The 12,631-nt window shown below is 30.4% G+C and overlaps 1 protein-coding gene across 1 annotated transcript; it reads right to left on the reverse strand.

Annotated features, from left to right (window-relative positions):
* Positions 1–1,748: 1,748 nt before the first annotated feature.
* On the reverse strand, positions 1,749–11,776 carry LOC130898770 (trafficking protein particle complex subunit 11). Its single transcript, XM_057808275.1, is given in 14 exon segments — positions 1,749–2,043; positions 2,662–2,856; positions 3,608–3,821; positions 3,939–4,096; positions 5,013–5,380; positions 7,181–7,505; positions 8,969–9,152; positions 9,206–9,408; positions 9,489–9,696; positions 9,761–9,894; positions 9,965–10,135; positions 10,448–10,589; positions 10,641–10,871; positions 10,933–11,776. Coding segments are annotated over 14 exon segments (3,342 nt in total). The 5' UTR covers positions 11,679–11,776; the 3' UTR covers positions 1,749–1,980.
* Between the last annotated feature and the right edge of the window lie 855 nt (positions 11,777–12,631).

The raw sequence follows: 12,631 nt of genomic DNA on the forward strand, positions 1-12,631 counted from the left end.
TGACACTGTATTATATCGACTCAAAAAAACTCATCTCGAAACTACATGAACAATTATATCGATTTTACACTTTTGGCATCGTAGATTTCAGAATTCGATATAATAAGACACATTTCTGGATGACACTGTATTATATCGGCTCAAAAAAAACTCATCTCGAAACTACAATAACAATTATATCGACTTGACACTTTTGGTATCCTAGATATCAGAATTCGATATAATAAGACACATTTCTGGATGACACTGTATTATATCGACTCAAAAAAAACTCATCTCGAAACTACAAGAACAATTATATCGATTTTACACTTTTGGTATCCTAGATATCAGAATTCGGCATAATAAGACACATTTCTGGATGACTCCGTATTATATCTATTGAAAAATCGAAGGGAAACCACTAGAAATTTATTTGAAAATAACCACAAATGCAGTTATATCGAATTTACACTTTCGATATTTTAGATTTCAGAATTCGATATAATAAGACACATTTCTGGATGACACTGTATTATATCGACTCAAAAAAAATCATCTCGGAACTTCAAGAACAATTATATCGATTTTATATTTTTATGAAGTAAGGTAATATCGTATAATTTGTGACGTCTGACATATTTATTTAGGTAGACCGTTCTATTATTTGTGGAATAGACTTTTGAGATAACATAGATTTTTCTACGCCCATCTCTATACGTGAAGTTAGTTAAAAGTATTGACGTAACATGTAAGGGCTCAATCAGACATTGCGGAATGAATGTGCGTCATGACTATTGCGGAACTGAGAGAGCCAATCAGCACTTCGACATTTTTCTTCTTACGCAATTGTCATCAACTTTTAAGTGAGAAAGTTATTAAAGTAATATATGGATAATCAATCACATTTATAATAAAATAAAATTTATATAAATATATAAATTAAAGTGTTTCAAATTATTTGACGCCATTATAATCCGAACAAAACGAGAATCTTTGGTGAAAGAAGTAGTTGTCACATTTATATATAAACTCTTTGATTTCTTACAGCTTTTCGGTAACTACGGTTCTGTCAGATAGATCAGCTGATTGCGGTTCCTAATCCTAACCTAGGATGAGATTTATCAGGTTTTTGTGTTTACAGACGTTAATTGAGTAGTGCAATAGATTTAAGGTGCTTTTATAATTATCGTTAATCAGTTATCAGTCATTTACTGACACACACAACAAATTTTTTTTACGGTAAATAAAAAAATTAAGTTTCAGTAACCTGTTAATTACGATGCTCATTAATATTAATCATTGATAACCATATAAATATAATGAATATTTGTTAACGTTCTAAACAACTTTTGGTTTAAAAAAAAACGTTGTATGAATTGAAGTCACTTGTACTTGACATAGGGTGTAATTTTTTTTTGAGAATGAACTTTTCCTGAGGAAAATCAAATGGAACTACTTTATCAAGGTATTTTTATTTTATATTGAATAGTAGATTTCATTCTATTTTGAACTGTAGGCTACACACACGGACTTTACAGCAGTGTACATATAGAAAACTTTTGTCAGTATATTTTATTGTTCTTAAAAATTTTGCATATTTGCGATTGTCGCATTTTCCTGGTTAGAATTTCTATAGTTAAACCGGTAGGATCCAAAGTAAGGTGTAATTAAATAATGTTTGGTGAAGATTATGTCCTTTGAAAATGTGTCAGTTTTCTTTGGTTAATTTTCACACATAATTGAAGTGAGGGTGAAAAATAAAAAAATATATTCATAAATACTTTTAATAAAACTGAATATATAAAATTTTCATAACAATATCAATTAAAATTCATCCAGAAAATATTTAAAAGTCAAATTTATAACGATTATGGATTAGAAGACTCGTTCATAAGAACAATGTTTGATTGACGAAAATAGATGAAGATACATTAGTTTCTTCGACTTTGAACTATTTTCTATTTTGATTAAATTAAAAAAAACATTTTATTTTATATCTTATCCTATAACAGCGACCGGAAGCATTTCAGAGGATTGTTTTGAGTCCCCTTTTGCTTGTGGCTGTAAAAAATAGAGGAAACCTATATATTCGAAGACTGTCATATACATTAGAATTAACAAAACATCTCAGTGCTGAACTGATCTGGTTATAACGTTATAAAACTTGGTTAAATTCCCCGAAAATTAAAAAGTGAACAGAGAATTAGTAAAGCCGAAGAAATATACAAGTATAGAAAATATAAAGGAAATGAAACAATTTTGATTAAAACACAATAATAATGGTCTACACTGAAAAAAATATCATTACATCAATAAAACTGAACAATATGAAAATACCCAGAGCACAAAGTACAAAATACATCGACATAGTTACCAGACTTATATAGAAGGTGCGTTTTGTTAAAAAACGAAAACAAATTGATCTCAAAGTTAGGAAATGAATTGGCAGATAGGAAAAACGGCTAATTTAACTCTTAAAAACAAAATGTTTCTCTATAAAACTATCATCAAACCAATATGGTTATGGGAAATAGATATACTCTCCATCAAAATCCGAAGTACGCCCTATATCTCAAAAACAGTATAAGCCCGATAAAAGTTGAAACTAACTAACAGTAGACAAAAAAATGAAATTTTTAAACGCTGAATAATAAAGAAGTGAGTAATAATTAAACTTACCATTACATAAATATGTGTTTGTAGCATTCTAGCTGTCAAAGAATTCAATTGTTCTGGTTTTATAACCGATTTTTCGTTATCCCCAATTTCTGGAACTTTCAAACTCAATTTCGGCAAAACTACATTCCCAGCTATCAAAGGGTTCAAATTGTACTTCAATATTTTCGTCGACATCGGAGAAATGGACATCGAAACCTAAAATTATCCTCAAACTACTAAAAAAACCATTTTTATTGATTGGTCGATAAATAATCGGTTTTCAACCTGGGGAGAATGGAAGGATTCCAGGAGAACCGTCAACAAATGAAAAAAATTTAATAACTGCGCAGCGACTTTTAGAGGTTTCACCTTGACAAGTTTGTCCGAGATATGGCAACATCCCGAAATACATCCGATTGGGGATTCCCCAAAACTAGATCGCAACTGATGGGAAATAAAAATAAAAGTTAAGAAACTAGGACGACTCAAAATCACCCCGACCTTTCAAACCACGTTCCAAGTCACAGACATCGCTTCCATATGTGCCACTAAAACAAATATCTTGAGGTCTTGATAAGTGAAGATAATGACGTGACAACAAGAGTTGTTGCGGGGAACAGATGCTTCTGGGCAGTCCAGAGAGCGCTCAAGACCCTCGCGAAGGTCCTGATTAAATTCAAGAACAAGTAATTGACTTGCAACGTGATGCGAAAGCTAAAGTGAATTTTCCAAACATGGATTTTTGAAGATTTCTGGCTCTTACATCTTCCTGTTTACCCAGAAGTATCAATGGAGGTAGTCAAGTTGCTTGTACAACCAACTTATGACTAGAATAAAGTAAATTCGTCGTATATAAGTCTAAATGAACTTGGAGGCGTGACCTCACACCAAAGTATGAAAAGGGGCTTCTCAGATCCAGGAAGGTTGAAAACCCTGCTATAAATGAAAATACTGTTTGATATTCTACCTGTTTATACCCGGAAAACATGAAAGGATCACTGGCTTCCATAGATGAATCCAATTGGATAAGTTCCTGGGATCTATTTTCTATGTGGTATTCCAAGACCATTGGGGTTCTAACAAATCCGTAAGAGGGAGCATACATTCTTAAACCAATCGGTAACCAATCACAAGATAACCCGATGACAGCTAATGAAGTACAAGTACTATAACCGTTTTCTCTGAAATATATATATATATATATATATATATATATATATATATATATATATATATATATATATATATATGCATATATGAATACAACGAAGCTGTTAGTTTGAAAAAATAAAATTCACCTTTTCCAATTTATTATATATTGTCCAATGTTGACGAATTGATCTGTATTTTTGTTGCACGTCGCTAAATGCAATTCGGCACCTATTTCGTCCCTATTGAAAATTTTATCGGCTATTTGACTGGTGTAATTTTCTTCGGCTGAACTCACCGGGTATGCCTGAATATAACAAAAATGCAAAGATCACCTTTTAAATTATTGATTGGAATGTATAGAAACTCTAGTAGTCGTTGAAAAAACTATTTATTCAACTTTATACAAAAAAAAAACCCAACTCAGTAGGTCTCACTTTTAGGTTATATTAGTAGATCCTTCTCATACGCCATTTTACACTATGTAAAAGTCAAAATCATTTTGATCGTTCCCTTGCCACCTCTATTAACTTTTCTACTGTCATTTTTTCATAAAAAAATCACCCACACGTGTGGCACAGCAAACTGTGTCTGACTATAGCGGGACACGTCTGTGAGCTGACGCGTATCGTGTCAGGTCGCGTGAGTTCATAAACATGAGTGACTATTTCCAAAATTTGTAAGTGGAAAATCTAAACGTTGCGAGGCATACTTGAGTTGTAAAGTAATTATTTTAATAAAATTAATTTCATTCAATTAAATAAAATTATTCCAAAAACTGAAACAAGTAACTGACAAAATGATACTTTGTTAACTTCCTAGTAGACATATTGTTTGCATTTTGACAATTCCCTTATAAACAATCGCTTTAAAAATTGACAGAAAGATGAGTCTTCGTTTTTATCAGCACCCCTGTAAATTTTAGGAGAGTACTAATAAGCTAATTACCAATATTAATCAAGTCATCAAAATAAGGACAAGAAGAAGTTTTTGAAGTTTGACATTATAATTGAAGGTTAAATATGCTTATAAACATTCAGAATCATTGAAATGGGTAAACAATTTTTCTATATTGTTTCGGCAAAGCTAAGATTTTTTGTTTTTAAATTACAATGACAACAATACAATAAGAAAATTAGAATATTATATCGATGCTACAGTTTTTACTTAATCACGATATCTGAAATTATCCTAAATAAGTTTTATATATTTATCATACTTACGTATTCAAATTTTGTATTTTCAATGATAATTGGCCACGGCGAAACGAATTTTATATAATTCATAACGGCAAATTCTTCACCAATATAAAACTTATCAATTTCCGCCATAAGAAGTGATAAATATTTTGTAGACACTTCGAACGGTTTGATAACATTCAAAGTTATTTTTTCCGATTTTATACTCATTATCCTCTTTTCGTCTTTAAGCGTATAAGTTAATTTCACTTGTATGTTACACTTGCACACAATACTAGATTTTACAAAAAAATTTATAGAACTAATTGTATCTTTCGCTTCTAAATTCGTGGGAATTTGCAACTCCAAGTTCACTTTACTTTTGTTATCTGTAGGTTCTAAAGACAATTTCACTGAAATAATAAAAAAATCCAGTACAATATAATTATAACATGTAACACAAAAAAAATTATATACCATATAATAGTTTGCTTTTGTATTTAGAAGACTGATTAACCTGTATTTTTCAAAATTTGTGGTTTTAATGTTTAATTGAAGATAAAACGATACAATAAATATGTTTATAATTTTTATCGAGCTTTACTATCAAAATAGCTTACAAAAAGTAAGAAATACTTTAAAAATGCACATTTTTACTTTTTCCCGTCATGTTTTTATTATATTAGCCTTGATGAAGTTGTTTGAAGTTCATAATGTCCTGAACTGAAACTGGAAACGTTCTTCTTGCTCTCCTGAATACGTTCCCATATTGTTTTTAAATTTACCTAAATGGGTATGGAACATAAGAGCTTCCAATGACATCTTGCAGCCCATGGCATTAAAATTTTTTATCGTATCTTCAACTAACTAGTTTTTAGCTTTAATTTTTGCCAAAAATCCAGTAACTACTGCTTTAAAACTGTTCCAACTCGCTTTTTGAGTACGATTCAGTAACTTTGGAAATTCTTCATCAGAAAAAGTTTGTCTAATTTACGGACCAATAAAAACCCCTGCTTTAACCTTTGCTTCTGATAAAAAACTTTTTCAAGTATCCAAAAGCTTCTTGAGGATTTTAACAAATTGTTTCATTAACCTTAGCTTAATGTGCAGAGGCGGCATTAACACTTTTTCCTCTTCAACAATCAAATCATATTTTACATTTTGTTATACGACACAAAATTGTTCTTTTAGGTCATGACCGTTGATTATAGTGCGTAGCATCAGTTCCTCTATTCCATACTTTACTGATTTAAGCGGAATTCCAACACTTTCATAATTTTCTTTCAAATGTACTGAATGGGCAATTGGAATTTATTTCCATTTTGTAATAAAACAGCTTTTAAGCTTTTTGTTCGCTGATCTCTGTGATAATAACATCAGCAAGTAAATTCCGCTGTTTGAAACGAAAGCATAAAAGTTCAGCTTCATTTTTCGGCAAATTAATATCTCTTATCAAATCGTTAAAATCTTCTGTAGTTATAAGACGGTGTTCTCGTGGTTCTAGTGTAGGTAAAAATACCTTATCAGAATTACTTCTGTTAGAACTACTAGAGATGAACTACTTTTTTGAGATAACTTTTTCTGTGGCTCAGGTACTGGTCATGTGCAATTAGAGCAGAAGAAGTTAAAGATATGGCCCTTCAGTTTTCGCCAGATTCTTGGTATTGCAAATTTCAAATACCTTTTTTTCACCTCGATACCAACCTGAAGTAAAGAAATAAAAATTAATATGTCTATAAGATTCGATTTAACGATAAATTAAAAATTGCTCACCTTCCAAACTTCTTTTACAATAACTACAAGCAACATGTGGAGCAAATGGCTTGTCAAAATATAGTTCAAAGGCTTCACTGAGAACGTGAGATGTCTCTAGTTCATATTTTATATCTCGACTTCAATAAATGGACTACATATGAAACGAAATGCATCAGCAAGATATTTACACCTTCGCGATGACATTTTAACATTTTCTAGACATTTACAAAATATCTGATCGTTCTTTATCACTCAAGTACCATCTAGAGGCACCCTACTCTAATTTTGCAGTATTTTTAAATATGTATATCATAACTAATTGAAATTTATAAGAACAAATTGAAAATTAGTATTATTTCTATAACTATGACAAAAGCAAACTTTATATCAAAAAAAGGTATTATTATAATATAAAGTTTAGGACAAAAATTTTTTTTGTTGTCATATAAAAAAATTACCATCATTTATTTCTTCTTCAATCCATACTTCCACTTTCAAATCCTCAATACCATACAATTCCTCATTTTTAACATTGATTTTAATTTCGTACCATTCTCCAGATAAAGCAGGTTCATTATGAATAAAATCTACTCTGAGTTTAGATTCTCTAGGTACTATAGTTGCTTGATGTAACATTCGGATGTTATCAAAATCGATTTTGTTTGAATTATATTTGAAATGGATCAATTCGAAATGGTTTGAATCTGTATTAGTCAATGTAGAAAACTTTAGATCCACGGAACTATTGGGGGGGTTTCCGAGGAATATATCCACTGATGAAATCTAGAAAAATTTAATTTAAATGTATTTTCGCACATAATATCCATTACTAGAGATAAAGTGTGAGATAGGAAACAGAATACACTAAGAACAAAACTTTATAGTAACTTTTTTTGTAATTAAACACTTTTTTATTGACCAAATACTTATTACACACTTGTTTTGAACTACTAAACATCCTAGATACTTTTTTTTAACTGCATACAAGATACAATTTAATTATTGACATTTTTCGCTCTTATACTCTCTTTAAATGCGTTAATCCAATACTATAATAAAATTTTGATCATTGATCTCTTAACATCTAGACCTCATATGACAGGAGTTATTCTTTTAACATTTTTTCTAATTTTCAACAATTATTGTTTAAGAATATGTATTCTAAAAATGTGAGTCTGAATCGTTATACCATTAAGAATTTCCTATTTATGTTGTAATATAATTTTTAATAATCCATAATTTTTCATTAATAAAAATCTTTCAAGATATTTTATCCCAACTATTATTTTTATAATTGTAATCTAGAAATATTTTAATAATATATTTTTTTACCACATTCCATACACTTTTTTCAACATTTTGCATCAACTGAAACGCAGTATTTTATACACATTTTGATAATTATAACTTTCCAGTCATTATTTTTCAAAATACTAGTTACATTTTTAACAATGCTCACTTTTTTCATTGGTTGAATTTTTTTAAAAATCCTCAACTATATCCCAGCAATTGTTCCGGACCTTTTTTGGTAACTGACACTTTTAGAATTTGATGAAAATCTTCCTAAGCACTTTTTCAACTGTATTCCAATCATTTCCAGGCATTTTTCTTAGAATTGATTACAAGACATTTGGATGATACAGTTTTTCAAAGTTACACTCCATACACTTTTCTAAGTCTTTCGAAACAAAATTTTAACGGTTTTTTACACATTTTTGATAACTGACACTTTTAGGATTTGATGAAAATCTTCCTGGGCTTTTTTTCAACCAATCATTTTTCCAGGCGCTTTTCCTATAACTGAATTTTAGACACATCTTTAATAACGGACATTTAGAATTTGGTGAAAATCCTTTGAGGCACTTTGTCAACTGTATTCTATTAATTTTTGCAGGCGTTTTTCCTATAACTGCATTTTGCACACATCTTGAATAAGTGACACTTAGAACTTTGTGAAAATTCTTCCTAGGTACTTTGTTAACTGTATTCCAATGATTTTTCAAGGCACTTTTCTCATAACTGCATTCAAGACACATTTGGATGATACAGTTTTCCAAATTTACACTCCATACACTTTTCTAAGCCTTTCTAAACAAAATTTCAACTTCATCCAGGATGTTTTACACAATTTTTGGTAACTGACACTTTTAAATTTGATGAAAATTCTTTTTTTTTGGAAAGTAGATCATTTGATTTATACAATAGAAGAAAATTTACTATGTAGAAGGAAATATAGACATAATTACCTGAATATCTGAATTAACATCATACGTATCCGCTACTAAATCTATGGGAAACCTTTTAATTTCATCTTTGTGGAAAACATATGGTGTATCCACCAGTTCTTGTACACAGTACTGCATCATTTGTTTCTGATTACCAATAGATATCGCTAGTTTCCATATGGGTAGAGGAAACGGGCATGTGGATCTAAAAAATTGAACAAAAAATATAATTTCCACATAATTAATTCCAGTTTTTACCTTATGAATATTTCCGCCTTCACAATCTGATCGATTTCGTAGGATTTTTTTAAAAACCTTGCTTTAACTGATAAACAGCTTGTCATTTTACTAACATCTAAAGATATATCGAGAGATTTTTCTGTAAAAACCGGTTGCCATAAGATTATTGCATTTTGTAATATGTCTTGTGATAATTTAGGATCACCAAATGGTATTTGTTTCTGTAAAAATAAAAAAATATGTAACTTATTTAATATATAAATAAATTCCAATACAATTAGTTTGTTCTATTCGAATTTACCTTGAATATTCTGATTAGATTCTCATAAATTCTTCATTTTTCATTCAAAGGTGTTGTAATGTTACTTCCAAGTAATTCTATGGCTAATATGGCATAATCTTGTACGTTTGCTGTTAAGAACGAACATAATATAGCTTTTTCTAATATTACAGACAATATACTCCACCATTTCTCATTCCGAAAATCCCATAACATGTGCGTGTACAATCTGAAAAAATTTTAATTATTTACAAATAGAAAAATTGAAAATTTGAACAAAAATAAAATCTCACGTTAATGCCTTTCCATAATCTTTAGAATCGTAATATTCATCTGCCATTTGTAAAACTAAATGTCTTCTTGTCCTCGGGCATCTATATGTTTTATACTGTGATATTGCCAAACCATACAAGGCTATTATCAGGTTCTAAAAAGACAAAATCAATTGTTGGTGATATTAAAACTGTCTGGTCCTTCAAGCTCTTCACTCAACTTACAGAATGATTTATCTGCTTTTCTAAAAACTGCAAAGCTTGTATCCCACTCGACTCTAGTTGTGGATCCGGCGGTTCAGAAGTTAATTTTCCTGGCCTCCAAGGTCTCTGTCCATAAAATTCCATATGTTCAGCTCCTTGTAGAGGATCGGGCTCAGGATAAGCAATTACATTCTAAATATAACCACATTTTTATTAAAGTATTTTCCACAATCTAAGAAAGTGCTTTTACTACTGAAACCTTTTTTAAAATTTGATAAGACCCAAAAGACCTATAGGATTTGGGAAGGCATATAATTCTTGGCATTTTTCTTATATTTTAAAGATAAATTTGAATTTTATGACTTGAAATAAACTAACAAAGACATAATCCAACTCTATTAGGGCCAGGTATAAAGTTGGATTCTATATATTAACTGGATTCTAGTCACGTTCTTAGATTGTGAAAAATTCTATATCTTGATTTAAATTTTATTAGAATCTTACTGAACAAAGTTCCTGACACAATTTTTTTCTCTGTATACAAAATTGTGCGGCTTGTTGATAATAGATTCCTGGGTGCTGAGTCTGTACAGCTGGTAAACCTAGTTTGACAGCCTCATCGAAAGTATCACCAAAAACAGAATACCTGCGGATATTTTATTGGATTTTGATAGAAATGAATGAAAAAAATACTCACTGTTTGGATAACCAGGCATAATGTTCAAAAGTCAAGTCATGGAATCCCATTCTAGCTTTAAATCTATCGATGTGTGCCTTGAATTGAGAAATAGCATCACGAGGTAGATTTAAAGCAAATAATAAGCGACAAAGTTTGTAATTTACGAAACCTGCTATGGTTCGAATTTCCAGAGCATTTGTATCTACTATCCGTATCTCTAATAAACTATTATAAGCATGGGTATAATGTCTTGAAGAAATAATAATAACTTCAATAAAATTTACATATAAAACACAATTAAATGACTTACTTGTGAGCAGTATGCAAATCCTGTTTTAATTCATTCAAAAATCCCATCTTAAAATGATGCCTAATAAAAAGATATTGATGAGAGTTTTTATTTAAATGCTCTTTATGCGATTTAACTTTTTTAGCCTCGTTGTGGTAATAAGTTTGTGCAAATTCAAAAAATGCGTTTTCAAGTCTAATAGCATAACCTTGTAAATGGTCTCCGTGGGGTAATACAAATAGTGATTGTGAATTTAATTCACAGCTAGAGCACAAAGCAGCTGCACGTTCAGCTGCTAAAGCATCTTCTCCCGGGGGTAATGGCGTACAATTTTGTATAAGTACAATTGTTAATCTAGTATTACGACCTTCTAAGGCTGCTCTCATAGACTGAACTCTAGAAGCGCATTCGATCATTTTTTCATTCCATTGAGGATCATGCCAATCTAAATCATAAAATATCACAATAACTGCTGGCACTTCATAGAGGTGCTTCTTCATCCAATTCTTTTTTAATATACCTTTTGGTATATACCAATCATAAGAAGTCCTTCTTGGCTTCATTACAGGAAATTCGTGAGCATTATCTACTAATTTAAATAAAACTGGGGCTCTTTCTATTCTCCGGCTACCGCTGAAAGTTTCCCAAATGGATTTGTGTACAGCATTATTTACTATATCTAAACCAGATATTCCGACTAACACTAATGGCTTAACAGAAAGTTCTGGTGGAAGATCTGTCTCATTATGCAGTATATTAGGTTGCATTTTCCTTTTATCTACTTGTTATTTAGTACGTACGTTTGTTTTATTAGTTGTTTTGATACGGATTCACATAATTGTCTATGAAAAATTAACCTAAAACTATCAACGGACACTCTTCTTTATATGCCAACTTTCAAAGTAAAACCATAGAATTAATACTGATAGTTTGGTAAAACCTTACCTGAACTCAGTTTAGGTTTAAATTTGATTAGCGTAGAAACATGTTACAAACGTGTATTAAGTGTTGCATATGTTTTGAAAAGTTTATGTTCAAATGTTTATTATTACTTGGTTTTATATAAGCAAACAGCTATATTTGGTGTAATATCACAATCTCAATAGTGTAGGACTATTTAAAATTACCTGTATTGGTTCTTTAGCGCATTGAAAATATATGCAACGATGTATTGTATTTTGCATACAGTGTGGTAATGCATGAATCTTTTCTTTCTTTAACTTGAAAATCATCAAATGATTTTTAATTTTTGATAATCGAATAAAATAATTAGGTACGCTGTCATCAAAAATCTAATCTAACCTAACCTTTTTATATTTTTTAAATAGTCCTGATATTTTCTTCTTTTTTGTCGAATAACAAGAATTTACTACTACTATTACTGATTTTTAACTAGACACAGGCCAACGAACGTTATAGGCCAGTTCATGGAGATGAAGATTATTTGTCCTGTTTCTGAAACTTATAAGGAAAAGTTGATCTGGTCCATATGAATTCATATGGTGGCAATTACTGTACATCCAGACCATCCCTTTTTGTTATTTCCGAATACACTTTAATCATATCATGTATTAAAGTTGATCGTTATCGGAATATTTTGTGGTAATTTTCATAAATTTTATCGATAGTTTTTAAACCAAAAAATTTGGCCTATTGTATAAAATGGAATGGAATGGATATGCGGTACATTGCATAAGCGCTTGAACGAGATCATTTTCTA

Source organism: Diorhabda carinulata, chromosome 10 (genome assembly GCF_026250575.1).
Source record: "Diorhabda carinulata isolate Delta chromosome 10, icDioCari1.1, whole genome shotgun sequence".
In the NCBI taxonomy this organism is placed as follows: Eukaryota; Metazoa; Arthropoda; class Insecta; order Coleoptera; family Chrysomelidae; genus Diorhabda; species Diorhabda carinulata.